This window comes from Emydura macquarii, unplaced genomic scaffold, assembly GCF_026122565.2.
Source record: "Emydura macquarii macquarii isolate MOO-44397 ecotype Brisbane River unplaced genomic scaffold, CSIRO-AGI_Emac_v2 contig_2287, whole genome shotgun sequence".
NCBI lineage: Eukaryota > Metazoa > Chordata > Testudines > Chelidae > Emydura > Emydura macquarii.
Genome location: NW_027132424.1, coordinates 62,087 through 78,595, shown reverse-complemented (window position 1 = coordinate 78,595; position 16,509 = coordinate 62,087). Strand labels below are relative to the sequence as shown.

The 16,509-nt window shown below is 42.1% G+C and overlaps 1 protein-coding gene across 1 annotated transcript; it reads right to left on the bottom strand.

Annotated features, from left to right (window-relative positions):
• Positions 1-1,162: 1,162 nt before the first annotated feature.
• On the bottom strand, positions 1,163-11,002 carry LOC137161215 (olfactory receptor 6F1-like). Its single transcript, XM_067560322.1, has 2 exons — positions 10,924-11,002; positions 1,163-2,110 (listed from the first exon to the last, which is right to left on the bottom strand). The coding sequence occupies exon 2, from the start codon at positions 2,108-2,110 to the stop codon at positions 1,163-1,165; it is 948 nt and encodes a 315-aa protein (XP_067416423.1). The 5' UTR covers positions 10,924-11,002.
• Between the last annotated feature and the right edge of the window lie 5,507 nt (positions 11,003-16,509).

The window sequence follows — 16,509 nt, the reverse complement described above, 5'->3', positions numbered from 1 at the left end:
GAGGTTAGTCCTGCTTTGAGCAGGGGGTTGGACTAGATGACCTCCTGAGGTCCCTTCCAACTCTAATATTCTATGATTCTATGATTCTATGATTTGTCACTTGAAAAAAATGGCTCAGGTGTGGAAAACTCCCTCACCTCCTCTGAAATGAAGATTTATGCAAAGAATTCATTTAGCTTCTCTGCAATGGCTTTATCTTCCTTGAATGCTCCTTTAACATGTCAATCACCTAGTGGCCCACTGAGTGTTTAGCAGGCTTCATGCTTCTACTGGACTTAATTTATTTTTTGCTGTTAGTCTTTGAGTCTTTGGCAAGTTGCTCTTCAAATTCTTTTTGAGCCTTCCAAATTATACTTTCACAAATGACTTTCCAGAGTTGATTCTCTTTTCTATTTTCGTCAGTAGGATTTAAGTTCCTATTTTTAAATGATGTCTTTTTGCCTCTTACAGCTATTTTTACTTTGTTGTTTAGCCATGGTTGCATTTTTTAGGTCCTCTTACTATGTTGTTGTTGTTGTTGTTTTTAATTTGGGGTATACCTTTAATTTGAGCCTGTATTATGGTGTTTTTAAAAAGTTTCCATGCAGTTTTTTAATTTCACTTTTGTGACCGTATCTTTTAATTTCCATTAAACTAGGTTCATAATGTTAATTATGCCCAGGGCCCCAGCAAGGCCTAAAACACCCAATGGGAGTTGGGAACCTAACTTCTTTGGGCATAACATAATTAACAATGCATCAATCCACAGAGATCTTGTGAAGCAATATTCAAATTTAGCATGGTGGGTGGTGAAGCACTGGAATGGGTTACCTAGGGAGGTGGTGGAATCTCCATCTTTAGAGGTTTTTAAGCTGCAGCTTAACAAAGCTCTGGCTCGGATGATTTATCTGAGGTTAGTCCTGCTTTGAGCAGGGGGTTTGACTAGATGGCCTCCTGAGGTCCCTTCTGTTAGAAGTAACCAAACAGGTTGTCCCTGGGGCAGATTGGGGAATGGAACCATTTATTGCCTGCTTGTTCCACCTTGATGCCGTGAGTGAGCAATGAGTTACTTTACAATTCTTTATGTAATTCAGTATGTAATTCAATATGCCTCATATTTAGCTATATCAATTGCCTTCAGGACATTGTAATTAAAGCTCTGGTCCTTTTGATAACATTTCTATTAGACCCCGGCTTTTTTAAAATCGCTTAACATTCCCCTGACTGTCTTTCCCAAGGCTTCCTTCACCTCTTTGTTTCTTAGAGTGTAAATGAAAGGGTTTAGTAGAAGAGTTACTATAGTGTTAAAGATGTTGATTGTTTTGTTCAAATCTAATCTTTCCTTTGCAGAAGGTTTGACAAAAAGAAAAATGGTGGAGCTGTACCAGATAGTCACGACGGTGAGATGGGGAGAGCAAGTGGAAAAGGCCTTTTGCCAGCCTTTGGCTGATGGGAGTCTCAGGATGGTGGCAATAATGTAAATGTAAGAGACCAGGGTTATGACGCATGAGATCATGACAACAATAAATGAGTCAATGAACGTTGCCAGCTCAACGAGTTGTTTGTCCGTGCAGGAGAGCGCTATCCAGGAATCTATATCACAAATGAAATGATTGATGACATTAGGGCCACAGAAAGACAACCTGGTTAATAGTACTACCAGCACAAAGATAGCCAGGAACCCACACAGCCAAGAGAGGAAGGCCAGCTGAGCAAAGAAGGTGCCGTTCATGAGGGAGCTGTAGTGCAGTGGGTGGCATATGGCCAGGTAGCGGTCATAGGCCATGACAGCCAGAAGGAAACATTCTGTGGCACCCGAGGAGAGGAGAAGAAACAATTGCAGGAGGCAGGCAGAGGAAGAGATGGGTTGTCTCGTGCCTACCATGACAGCAATAGCCTTGATCTCCAGGAAGGAGAGATTGCAGAGGAAGAAGTACATGGGGGTGAACAGGCGTCGGTGTGTCCTCACTACAGCTATGATGGACACGTTCCCCATGATCGTCAGGAAGTACATAATAGAAAACACCCCAGCAAGGGACATCTGGAAATACCAAGTGCCGGGAAAGCCCAGGATGATGAATTCCTGCACGCTGGTTTGATTTCTTATTTCTGTCCCAGCCATGACATCCATCTGTCAAGACACGAGAGGTCATAAAGCATTTTAACATGTTGAACACACATTTGGATCTGGAAGTTGCAGACCGCAGATATCTGGTACTAAAGCTATGAGAAGAGAGGAGAAAATGGGTGCTACTCAACACCATAGAGATGGGATCACCACTCATCATTCTTCTAAGACCCATGAGGATGCACTGGGGTGGCTGATCCTATGGTGTCTTTTCTCTCTTGCTGATTGAACCCATCAACCTCACTCCACCCACTCATGAGAAAGCCTTGTTATTAGGCCTATTCTCTTCATGCCTCACCTTGGGAGATAACTTTTCTCTCTGCTCCCCACAGAGTGGCAGTTTTTGCACAAGTCCCACTGAAAGTTGACAGGATTTCTACTCCTAAATCACTTACAATCTTCTGACCTTCACAGGGGCTTGTGTTCCTTAGACCTAGAGCTGGTCAAAAAAAGATCGACAAAACTGCTTCCCTTTGAAAAATGCCGTTGTGTTAAAATTGAACTATTTCACAGAAACAAGCTAGGTTTAGCTGAAAATCTCATCAGGGTAGTGTCTCAGATCCAACATGGAATATCTGATTAAACCAAAACCATGGAAAATATCAGCTCTTTAGCCCAGGGATGGGGGCACTTATTTGAGATGTAGGGGACTCATTTTTGTGCCATATTGGAATAAAAACAAAGTGTGAAGCCGGGGCATTTTCCACAAAATGGAAATCTTGTTTTTTGGCCAGCTCCACCATTCCATTTTAAAAGCATAACTCAAATTCTCAGCAACGTGGAAACTACACTGGAAACTAACATTTCTATTTATTATTTCTTGTGTGTCTTCTGGTAGAATCTTAAGGTCCCACCTATGGTTGGGAAACAGTTTGTACTAAGCACTGGAAAAACATAGCATTCAAGCCGTCCCTACTCCAAAGAGCTTACAATCTAAATGACAAGACAGACAAGCCAGTAGAAACAAATAACAAAGATGCAGCTTCCCAGATGTACAGCGCAGATGGACAATCCCCCTCTTCCACTCACCTCCCCTGGGGTCTGCTTCATTCAAAGCTGACAGTCTAGGATAGACCAGAATAATATTTAGGAATCATGTTCCAAGTGCTATTCAATGCTAAATGCTTAAGAAACAACCTATAACCCACCCCACTATTGCACGTACTTTTGCCACATTCTGCAAAGGCCATTTCCCCCTGAACTGAGAAAGACGTCAGTTTATGGCGGGAAGAATAAATGGACGATTGTTGCTGTAGCTTGGTATTTTCAAAGGGGTCTAAGGGAGTCAGGTACCCAGCTCTCAGTAACATTCGGTGGAAGTCAGGTGATTAACTCCCGTATGCGTGTTTGAAAATCCCAGCTGCACAGTTTGAAATCCTTCTCCTACAGATAATAATTCTTGTGTAGTTCTTTACACCTGCAATGTGTACAGAATGGTTATTCAGCCACACCACACATCTGCCTGCCAGAGACCAGATTTAACCACAGTGGGGTGAATGGTTGACTAGGCAAGTATCACTACCCCCATTGTACAAGAGGGGCAACTGAGTCAGGGAGCAGAAGTGATTTGTTCAAATCTTAGAGACAAATAGGCAGAGAACACAAGAGTTCAGATCCCCCCTTCTGTGCCCTGTGCCCTGCTGTCAGATATAAACACTCCAAAACCTCCATCTGCCAGAAGCTGGGACTGAAGAACAGGGATGCATCACTCAGAATTGCCCTGTTCTGTTTTTTCTCTCTGAATCATCTGACACTGGCCACTGTCGGAAGACAGGAAAGTGGGCTAGGTGTACCATTGGGCTGATCCAGTAGGGCTGTTCTTATACTGATGTGTATCTACACTTCTCTATCTGCCTGAGTTAAGTTAATGAACCAGTAAATTCGAGAGGTGAATTTGTTAGAGCTGCTGGAGACGTTTCCATTTCCATTTAAACATTTTGGATGGAAACTCTCTCTTTGATGAAATGGAGACTTTAGGAAAAAATATTTTCATAGAACAATTTTGGATTTTCATAAACATAAAAATTCAGTTTCCGGTATCTGAATTGTAGAAATGTAAGACTGGCAGAAGTCATTAAGTCCAGCCCTATTTCCTTTTGTTCCTCCTAGACTATATACTATATTGAAACAGAGGGATGAGGTATAACCATTCTTCCAGTACAGGTACAGTGGGCAAACAATGAGAAAAACTTTTGGAACAGCGGGAGGCTTTTCAGGTATCTCCTATTGCCAAGAAAGGAGAAGCTATTTCCCTATACAGTTACTTTGAATTACAATTCCAGCTGTATCTGGCTAGTGGATCTAACTTACCAGCTCTGCTGATGGAGCTTGCCAATATAAATTCTCTTCATTCACAATCTTTTTCTCTCTAGAGGATGCACAATCAAACTGGCTGCTGATTAATGGTGCTTTGTAAGGTGGTATATTTTGCTTTTCCTGCACCTAGACTTATATTTGTTACAGAAAGATTTCATACCTGATTCTTATTTCCAAGAAGGTCACTTTCAACCACTGTAGCAGTGTCAAAGGGGACTTAAAGTCTGTGTGATCATTTTGAATCATTTCCATTATATGGACCCCTTACACTGCTGGAGTGGCATGAAGTATTGTCGGTACAAAAGGGAATCTGCCACTTCAAAACCAAAGACTGGCAAAGTTGGTAGATAGCTACATCGGTTAGAATCTCTTTCGATCACCATCCAACTGTCTTTACCCCTACCCACCTTGTTCATGCACTGCAGCTCAAATTGGTCAGATGGGGGGAAGTGTTTTGTACTCCACCGTCAGCTCCCCATCATCCTGGGGACACCTGAGCTCAACAGAATTTCACAGACTTCCCTAGATAATATAACACATTCTGCTAAGTCAGGATTGTCTCCTTGCTGAAGTACAGTGATGGAAGGCTGGAGACCAGCACGCTAGTTCAGCCTTTCCCAAATGCTTCCTGCACTGCATGAGCCTCCGTGTGTTACTCAAACTCATCCCTCAGCCTCATTTTCCCCATCTGTGAAATAATGAGAAATGCCCTCATTTGACCCCTCCCCTTGCTGTGCATGGACAAAGAGCTCACAGAAGAAGCCACCACTGTGAGCTTTATTGGTCGTAGAAAAGCAAGGATTTATGCTGCATATACCTGAGTGCAATCCACAAGCACCTGATCTATTCACCATTCACAGATATACAGGGATAGAGCAATACGGTAACAGGGAGAAACATCAATACGTACATACATAAATGCATAGATTCTGAAGCCAGAGGGGAAGATTGTGATCATCTAGTCTGACCTCCCATATAACACAGGCCATGGAGTATCCCCAAAATAATTCCTGGAGCAGATCTTTGAGAAAAAAAAATACCCAGTGTTGATTTGAAAATTGACAGTGACATTGAATTCACAACTAAACTTGCTAAATTGTTCCGCTGATTAATTATTCTTACTTTAAAAATTAACATCTTACTTCCAGATTGAATTTTCCTAGCTTCAACTTCCCGCCAGACTGAAGAATTCGTTATAAATATTTGTTCCCCATGTAGGAACTTTCAGTCTGTGAACAAGTCAACCCTTAACCTTCTTTTTGTTAAGCTAAATAGTTTTAGTTCTTTGAGTCTATCATTATCAGGCATGTTTTCTAGTCCTTTAACCATTCACGTGGCTCTTCTCTATACCTTCTCCAACATATCAACATCCTTCTTCAATTGTGAGCACAAGAACTGGACACAGTATTGCAGCAGCTGTCGCACCAGTTCCAAACCGAGATTAAAAATAAATTCATCTGTTCCTACCTGAAATTCCCTCTTTATGGATTAACTTTTTAGCCACAGCATCTCAGTGGGAGCTCACATTCAGCTGATTATCCATCCTGGTCCCCAAATCTTTTTCAGAGTTGCTGCTTCCCAGGGTAGAGTCCCCCACCCTGTAATTTTGGCCAACAATCTTTGTTCTTAGGGGTATAAATTTACATTTACCCATGTTAAAACACTCATCGTTTGCTTACATTCAGTTTATCAAGCTGTTCATATTGCTCTATATCAGAGCCCTCGCCTCTTCATTATTTACCACTCCCCCAATTTTTGTGTGATCTGCAAACTTTATCAGGGATGATTTTATGTTTTCTTATAGATCACTGATAAAAACACTAAATAACCTAGGGTTAAGAACTGATCCTTGCAAGACACCTGCTCAGTGATCATATCTCATTAGCAATTACATATTGACACCTAGCAGTGAGCAAGCTGTAAATCCATTTCATGTTTGTTCTGCTGATTTTATATCTTTCCAGCTTTTTAATCAAAGTGTCATGTGGTTCCAAGTCAAATGGCTTATAGAAATCTAAGTTTATTACATCCACAGTATTATCTTTATCAGCCAAACTTGTAATCTCATCCAAAAATGATATTCAATTAGTCTGACAGGATCTATTTAACATAAACCCATGTGGACTGGCATTAATTATAGTATGCTACGTTAGTTATTTATTACTTGAATCTTGTATCAGCGGCAGATCCATGGCAGGCAGACAGGCCTATAATTACGTAGGTCATACTATTTTCCTTTTTTAAATATTGGCCCAACATTAGCTTTCTTCCAGTCTTCTGGAACTTCCCCAGGCGTATTGAAAATCAATATTAACAATCCAGTGATGTCCTCAGCCAGCTCTTCTAAAACTCTTGTATGCAAGTTCTCCAGCCCTTTTGCATTTAAAATGTCTCACTATAATATATGATATAATAATTGATATTTTACATCCTTCCATGATATTAGTGGACAGCAAATTGTGTTATTATCATGATATGATAATCATGATATGATATGACTACGTCGTCTGTTTTTGAGTCCCTAAATGCAGACAAGAAATATTAATTGAACACTTTTGCCTTTCTGCATTATTATTGATAATTCTATCATTTAATAATAATAATGGACCAATATCACTCCCAGGATTCTTTTATACTTAAAAAAATCTTATTATCCTGAACTCTGCTGGTCATAAATGTATTCTTGTGTCCATTTTGTGAAGAAGTGCTTCCTTTTGTTTGTTTTAAACCCACTGCCCATTTATTTCATTGACTGACCACTAGTTCTTTTGTTATTTTCTTATGTTATGTTACGTTAATTTTTATGTTACGTGAAGGAGAAAATAGCATTTCTTTATTCACTTTCTTCACACCATTCCTGATTTTATGGACCTCTATTGTATCCCAACTCCATCATCTCTTTTCCAGGCTGAACAGTCCAGTCTTTTTAATCTCTCCTATCCTCTATAGCCCTAATAATTTTTGTTGTCCTTTTTTCTCCTTTTTCCAGTTCTAATATATCTTTTTTGAGGTGTGGTGACCAGAACTACTTTCAATAGACAAGGTGTTGGTTTATATAGTGACATTATGATATTTTCTGTCTTACTATCTATCCCTTTCCTAATTGTTCCTAATATTCTGTTAACATTTTTGACTGCTGCTGCACATTGAGCGGATATTTTCAGAGGACTATCCATGATGCCTCCAAGATCTCCTTCCAGAATGGTGACAGCTAACTTAGACCTCAAAATTCTGTATGTATAGTTGGGATTGCATTTTCCAGTGTTCATTACTTTGCCTTTATCACTATTGAATCTCCATCCTTAGAGGTTTTTAAAGCCTGGCTTGACAAAGCCCTGGCTGGGATGATATAGGTGAGGTTAGTTCTGCTTTGAGCAGGGGGTTGGACTAGCTGACCTGCTGAGGTCCTTCCAACCCTAATTTTCTCTGATTCTATGATTACTTTAGCTTAGGCCTCAGGCCTCACACCTGGCCTGTTATACTAGGTCTTATGTCTCAGGCTCTCACTTTCTGCTACAATGTGCTTGGCCATCAGCAGGATGCACATGGACAGTTAGTACGTGGCATCTCAGGCAGGGTAGGCTAAGTGTCTAACTACCACTGCAAATCATTAGGAGTTAGGGGTCAGATTTTAAAGGGAATTTAGGTTCCTAACGCCATTTAAATCAGTGGGAGTGGGCCTTCTAAACACCTATACCGAACTGCTCCTGGGATCCTAACCAGGGTAAATGCCACTAAGCACCTAGCTGCATCTTTAGGTGCCTAAATAGCTTGGAAAATCTGGCCTTTGACTCCCAGCTCCCGCTGACTTTCAATGGGAGTGGGGCCTCTAAATCCCTTAAGCTCCTTTGAAAATCCCAGCCCTGATGTCTACTCCCTTCTTTGGTCTTCATTATGAATGCTCTCTTGTATGGTGTACTCTGGCCTAGCTTGACAAAGCCATGACCGGGATGCTTTAGTTGGGGTTGGCCCTGCTTCGAGATGAAATGATAGCACATTCTGCACCAACATCTCATGGCCCTGATTTTGCCAAGGAAGTGTACAGGTCTGAAGGCCCTGAACCCTCTTACAGCTGTTTGAGATCTGAAACTTGTGCCATGTGTGCCTGGTCTCCTATGACACGGGGCATCTTGTTCCGTCTGGCCTAAATAAACCCTTCAGGAGAAGTTCCAGAGGGGTAGCCGTGTTAGTCTGTATACAGCAAAAACAAGCTTATGCCTGCACAAATTTGTTATTCTTTAAGGTGCTACAGGACCCTCGTTCTTTCTTCAGGAGAAGATCTGTACTGTGCTAGGCACACCGTGGCCTCTAGATGGTGTGATTGTAATAAGAAAGCCACCAAGAAGGATGGAAACTTAAAAGTCTGTGAGCTTTTTGAGTCTAGTCTAGTGATTTCCCCTTACTGAATATTTGCACAGCAGTGTTGTCTTGACAGCTTCTTACTGCACTATGAATAAATCAGTCTGAATTTGGGGCAGTCACACAGGTCAAGCAGAACTAAATCTGCAGCGCTTCACCGGCTTGTGCGTTGCCTAGATATTTAAATGGCCTGGAGTTAGCGAGAGTGCAGGCCAGATTCTCACCTAATGTTGATCAGCAAGTCAACAGAACGATGCCAATTGACACCAGCGGAGGATCTGATCCCGTGTCTGCAAGAGGCATGACATCAATACATCATTATATGTGTTTTTATAGTATTCTAGTTTAATGACTCACAGATTTGTTTGCAGGCGTTGGGGCACTGGAGAGCTGGGAGATGAGCCTGATTTATGAGATGCTATTGCTCATTGCCTTATAAAGTTACACCCAAAATAAAAACAGTGGGGAACCACTAGTCTAACAGTGAAAGAACCTTTGGATGTTTACCTCCAGATCCTCTGCCAGTGTAAAGACTTCATCTGAGCTCTCTATTTACATCACCTGAGGCTCATACTCCATTGATTCAAACTGAGCTACACACATTTATATCTACTCAAAATCTTCCCCATTGACATCAATAGAGTGAACCTGGTTTACATCCGATGGTGATCTGAAATAACACCTTTTTAGTGATGCAGCAAATTGCTTTCCAGATCACACAACATATATGCCGACTAAAATGACCCCAGAAATTTTGCTCTCCCCTCCACTACCACAAGTTTAATGCAGTGTCATCACTGGAGTTGATTCACCAAGTGCTTTTAACATCTGCTGGCTTTTACATCGTGAAAAGTGAATGTAGTGTGGCCGTCTGATGCCATCATTAGTGTGAGGAGGAAATAGTGGAAATAGTGATCTGCCCAACTGCTCTGAACTAATTTTCTACAAATAGAAATGACAACACAAGGTGTGAGACCATGGAAAACAGGGGTATCTATACTGTTTACTAGGGATGACAAAGAAGTGGAGGCTAAGGGATGCACATGGTGCTACTATATGATATAATATATAATATATATATAATATATATGTGTGTGTGTGTGTATATATATATATATATTTACACACACTATACGATTCCCCTCTATTTGGCATTAGTGAGGCCACATTTGGAGTATTGTGTCCAATTTTGGGCCCCCCACTACAAAAAGGATGTAGACAAGTTGGAGAGAGTCCAGCGGATGGCAACAAAAATGAATAGGGAGCTGGAGCACAAGACTTAAGAGGAGAGGTTGAGGGAACTAGGCTTGTTTAGTCTGCAGAAGAGAAGAATGGGGGGGGATTTGATAGCAGCTTTCAACTACCTGAAAGACGGTTCCAGCGAGGATGGAGCTAGGCTGTTCTCAATGGTAGTAGAAGACAGAACAAGGAGCAATAGTCTCAAGTTGCAATCGGGGAGGTCTAGGTTGGATATTAGGAAAAACTTTTTCACTGGGGGCGGCATGAAACACTGTAATAGGTTACCTAGGGAGGTGGTGGAATCTCCATCCATACAGCTTTTTAAGGTGCAGCTTGACAAAGCCCTGGGTGGGATGATTTAGTTGGGGTTGGTTCTGCTTTGAGCAGGGGGTTGGACTATATGACCTCCTGAGGTCCCTTCCAACCCTCATCTTCTCTGAGTCTATGATTCTAAGTGAGAAAGCTTGTCTCCCTCACCAACAGATGTGGGTCTAATAAAATATACTACCTCACCCACTTTATTCCTCTAATATCCTGGGACTAACATGGCTGTAACAACATTGCAAACGTCTACATCTCTGTCAATCTGCCTTGTCATCCATTCACCATTCATCTGTCTAATCATCTCTCTGCCCACCTGTTCTATCTATCTATCTATTGTGGCAGCCGTCAGCTCCCCTCTAGTGGGTCCCACGCTTGTGCCGTCTCTGGTGGGCCAGGCGTGTCCAGTCACCCCGTCTTCCCTAAGGAGGGGGGTAGGGACCCGGGCCCACCCGCTCCTCCAGGTCCCAGCCCAGGGGCCCTAGGAGAGGCAGCTTTGTGCTGCTGGCACCGTGCTCCCAGCTGCACTGCCTTCCCCTGGGCTACTTTTCCCCCTCCTTCTGGCTCCTTGCGCCGGATACCTCCGTTTGTCCACAGGCCTCTGCACTCCGTTCTTCTCCTCCACTTGAAGTCAGCTCACCACTCCCCTTCACTTCAGTCCGATCCACGTCACTCTGGTGCGGTGCACAGCACAGCACAGCACAGCACACTCCTCCTGCTTGTGCTCTGACTGTTTGGGGCGGAGGGCTTTTATGAGGCTCCTGACTGGTCCTTCATTGGCCCCAGCTGCCCCTAATTGCCCGCTAATGGCACTTAGCTAAACTGCAGGGAACAGAGCCCTGAGCATTCTTGGGCTCACATACCTCCCTTCCAGCACTCTCCTACTGTCCTCTGTCCTTAATATCTCACACTATCTATCTATCTATCTATCTATCTACCACTTAAATGAGCACATTTGCAGTGTCGTTGTAGCTGTATTGGTCCCAGGATATGATAAAGAGAAGGAGGGTGCGGTAATATATTTACTGACCAACTTCTGTTGGTGTAAGAGATAAGATTTTGACCTACACAGAGCTTTGCTTCAGTGGGGGATAGCTAATATGCCACCATTTTTTAAAAAATGGCTCCAGAGGTAATCCCGTCAATTACAGGCCAGTAAGCCTAACTTCAGTACTAGGAAAACTGAATGAAACTATAGTAAAGAACAGAATTATCAGACACATAGATGAACACGATTTGTTGGGGGAAGAGTCAACATGGCTTTTGTAAAGAGAAATCATGCCTCACCAATCTATTAGAATAGAGAGTACTTGGATTTTCAGAAAGCCTTTGACAAGATCCCTCACTAAAGGTTCTTAAGCAAAGTAGGGAGTCGTGGGATAAGAGGGAAGGTCCTCTCCTGGATCAGTAACTGATTAAAAGACAGGAAAGAAGGGATAGGAATAAATGGTCAGTTTTCACAATGGAGGGACCAGTGCTGTTCAACATATTCATAAAAGATCTGGTAAAGCAGGTAGACAGTGAGGTGGCAAAGTTTGCAGATGATACAAAACTACTCAAGATAATCAAATACAAAGCTGATTGCAAAGAGTTACAAAGGAAGCTCACAAAACTGGATGACTTGGTAACAAAATGGTAGATAAAATTCAGTATTGATAAATGCAAAGTAATGCACATTGGAAAACATAATCCCAGCTATACATACAAAATGATGGGGTCTAAATTAATGTTTACCACTCAAGAAAGAGACTTTGGGGTCATCATGGATCTCAGATAACATTCCCTGAATGTGCAACAGCAGTCAAAAAAGCTAACAAAACCACTAGGAAAGGGACAGATAATAAGTAAATATTATAATACCACTGTGTAAATCCATGGTATGCCCACACCTTGAATACTGCATGCAGTTTTGTTCACCCCATCTTAAAAAAAGATACGTTAGAATTGGAAAAGGTACATAGAAGGGCAGCAAAAATGATTAGAGTTATGGAACAACTTCCATAGGAGAGATTAAAAAGTTGGGGGCTGAGTGTTCAGCCTGTAAAAGAAATGACCAAGGGGAAATATGAATGGTGAGGAGAAAGTGAATCAGGAAGTGTTATTTACCCTTGAATAACACAACTACCAGGGGTTGCACACTTAAATGAATAGGCAGCAGGTATAAAACAAACAAAAGGAAGTGCTTCTTCACACAAAGCACAGTCAACCTGTGGAACTCCTTGCCAGAGGATGTTGTGAAGGCCAAGACTATAACAGGGTTAAAAAATAATTAGATATGTTCATGGAGGATTAGGCCATCAATGGCTATAAACTACAGATGGTCAGGGATGCAACCCCATGCTCTGGGTGTCCCTAAGTTTCTGACTGCCAGAAGCTTGGACTGAACAACAAGAGATGGATCACTCAATAACTGCTCTGTTCTGTTCATTCCCTCTGATCCATCCGGCACTGGCCACTGTCAGAAGACAGGATACCTGGGCGGGATGACCTTTGGTCTGACTCAATATGGCCGTTCCTATGTTCTCACGTAGGCCGGGGCTGCTAACATTTCAGTTGTGGAGATTAAATTTCCCATTTCACAGTCATAGAGATTAAATTTCATTTAAAAATATATCATGCTCATAGGTAACTGACATTCCTTCTCACTCCATTTGCAGCTAATTTCACGGTCAAAGCAGGTGGGAATTGGAGCTGAGAAGAGGCTGAAAGTATCTTGGTCCCCTGGGGGCTGATCAAAGAGGTGGCAATGAAGTCTGTCCATAGAGTGTAAGGCGCTTGACTTTAAGAATGCAGCTGTTTCTATAGGTCTGATCACACATCTGGAGTGACAGGCGCCTAACAAGAAGGAACCCTGATCAATTTCATTTGAAACATGTTAATTGCATTGACTCTCGCTTGATTATTACATAAAAAAATTCTTGTTTCATTATGTGCTCATTAAAATAATCCCCGTTAACAACGTATCTACTAAGAAGTAATTTCTCCAATTAGCCAGGCAGCAGCCGTGACTCTATAGAGATTTACAGGAGGAGACACAGGTTGTTATAACTTCACTTGCTTTAATCTGCACTTTGAGAAATGTTACTCTCAGCTGAGATCCAGGCACTGCCTGGAGAGCCGACAAACCTCTCAAGCAATTAAGCACCAGCGGCAGAAACAAAGTTACTCCTTTTTTTAATGGGTCCCGGAGAGGGCCGTTAGATGGAAACGTTATTGAGAAAAGCAGGTCCCGGCGGCAGTCCCATCGAGGCTGATTAGGAAAGCAAGTCAGAAGCATGGATTAAAGTTAGACAAAGAAATGTAAAGGGAAAGGGGTCAAGCCAGTTATGCCAGCCCCTGTGAAAGGTGATCCTCCATTCATAAATTCCACCAGAGTCCCCACAAGTGAGGGAATGCAAGGGGAGGAGGGAATGCTGTGAAACTGACATGTAAACACGCTGGAGAGTCCCACTCGGTTGGCCAAGGCAGCACGGCCCAGACACAGCAAGTGAAAGGCAATTCCAGGATTCTAGGCCACAGTGACAGAGATCAGCCAATGCACCTGGATGGTGACAGGCTTTGCTGTCCTGCCAGGGATCCCCAGTTCTGCCCTCAGCCCTAACCCACAGCCCACCCCCACCTAATGCTATTAATGTCTGGGTTTACATGCACACACAGGTGCACCTCAGTCCTGATTCTATACTCCCCTGGCTGTCACAGCCCGCCCCAAAGCTCTGCCAACCTGCAGCCTCCTGCTATACCAGTCCTGGGCTCCTCCATGCCCCCTAAAGCTTTGCCAACACCCATTAATCCTGGCTTGTAACCCCAGCTTCTATCCCATGTCTGGGCTAACACTCAGAACACACACAGGTCACTCTGGCCAGTGGCACTTAGACATAGAAGTGACTTGGGACCAGATTTTTAAAGATATTTCAGAGCCTAAATATACAGATAGGTGTGTAGTGTGGTTTTCAAAACTCCCTTGGAGCCAGACTGGGCATCTAAATATCTTTAATAATGTGGCCCTTGATTACATCCACATCTTTAGATATTGAAGTATCTTTGAAAATCTGGCTGCTATTACTTTTGAAAATGTTACCATTTGTGCCTCCGTTTTCTTATCTGTAAAATGGGGATAATCCGTTTCTCAGCCAATATCAAGCTACATTATGAGGTGCTCAGGTAATATGTCTGTCAGTGCTCCCCCTGGTGTGGGAGTGGGGAAGACAAATCAGAGGAGGAGCTGGAGCAATGGGTACATTGGTACTGGCTTCAAAAAGGTTAATGGGACAAGGAGTTGGGTGGAAAGTGAGGCTGGGACGTGGATGGGAAGCCCAGAGGAGGAAACTGTGATAGGCTGGGTAAGGAGCCTGGAACTGGGCTGAGGAGCCTGAGGGGATGGAAACAGACTGGGACAAGGACAGGCTGAAGGAATGTGGTAGAAGTGTTTGTGACCACTAGATGACACTACCCTTCAGAACCTGGAAAAGAACCCAAGATTCCTGCGTCTCAACACACACACACACACACACACACACACACAACATGTACACAAATTGATTCTTTATTCCAATTACTGATGGAGAAAAAGTTTCAGATGATGCTTCAAGAAATGTTACGGGAAGGATTTCCTCTTCATCAGAGAGACAGAGACATGAATAAATTCAATAAAATTTCATAATAAATCCTCTGCGTCACACACACACACACACACACACAAATGGTGCTATAGTAGGCTGGGCTATGATGGCAATTGAGACTCACTCCTTCTTATATAGAAACATGTCTACACTGGTTTGTCTGTTCTTCATACAGTGTCCAAGATTCTAATGAGGGTAAACACGTAGCCATGTTAATACATAGACGTATGCACCATGGAAGTGAAAGTGCTGGAAATAAGCCAATGAAAAATAGATTTTTTACTACATATTTAATTTCTTTCTTTCTTTCTTTCTTTCTTTCTTTCTTTCTTTCTTTAACATTTTTATTCCTACACAGCACAAATCTACCATCATTATATTTCCAGTAGAGCTAGTAGAATTCTTTAGCGTGAATACCATATGCAAACATATTAAGGCTTATTTCTCTGAGAAATGAGAATACTAATAAACACTGAAAAATGGAGCAATAATACTGGGGACTCTGGTATTTCAATAGTATCCAACAAATGGCTCTCCATACCCACTTGGAGCCTGCAAAATAAAGAAATAGTAATATTATCCCCATTTCTGGAAGGGGCACTGAGGCACAGAGCCTGTGAATGTCAAAGTACTTTAGAGATATTGGGCAACAAACTGTCAGTGAAAAGCAATGGGAACTGGACACTTAAGTTCCTTATTCACCCTGGAAAACCCAGTAGGGGGAGAAGATGTGAGTTACCTGTGCTCTGCAGAGGTTGTCTATGGCATGGGGGATATTCAACCCAACTCCCCATAGTCCAAAGCCAGAGTTTCCCCACAAACCGTCCTCTCCCATTGCCCACAGCCACATGTGTCTGTCCTTTACCCTGAGATTTTTACAGGTGGTTGAGATTATTTACCATAAAATAAATGAAAAAATAAATAATTCTGCCAACAAATTGTGGATGGGAAAATCTGTTTTAAATATTTTTTTTAAAAGCAACTGAACATTTCAAAGAACATTATTTTTTCATTGCATTTTGAATCAAAAGTTTCAATTCTTAAATTTTCACACTGGCAAAAAATGAGGTAAAGTCCTTTTTTTCTCACTTCTTACTTTTTACTCCTCTCCCCCATTTTTCCAAATGGTATTCCAAAGATGGAAGAGAAAAAGGCATGGGAGGAAACAAAAACCTAAAATTTCAATATGAATGCATTGAAACTGAAAATTTAGCCTGAAAAACAATGAGCAGAAAACTGTTTTTTCTTTGTTTTTCAAAGTTTAACAGTGAAAAATTTAAACAATAATTATCTAAAGACTAACACATTTATTTGGGCATAAGCTTTCGTGGGCAGAAATCCACTTGGTCGGATGCATGAAGTGGAAACTTCAGTTTGGTAGGTGTATATACACATACAAGGATGGATGAGTTACATCACAGTGAGAAGGGCAAGTGTTACTGAGGTAATTCAGTCAGGGGGGGATGAGGTCATTCACAACAGGTGATGAGAAGGTGTGAATATCAAAAGAGGGAACATTATTTTTTGTAGTGGGCTAGCCTCTCCCAC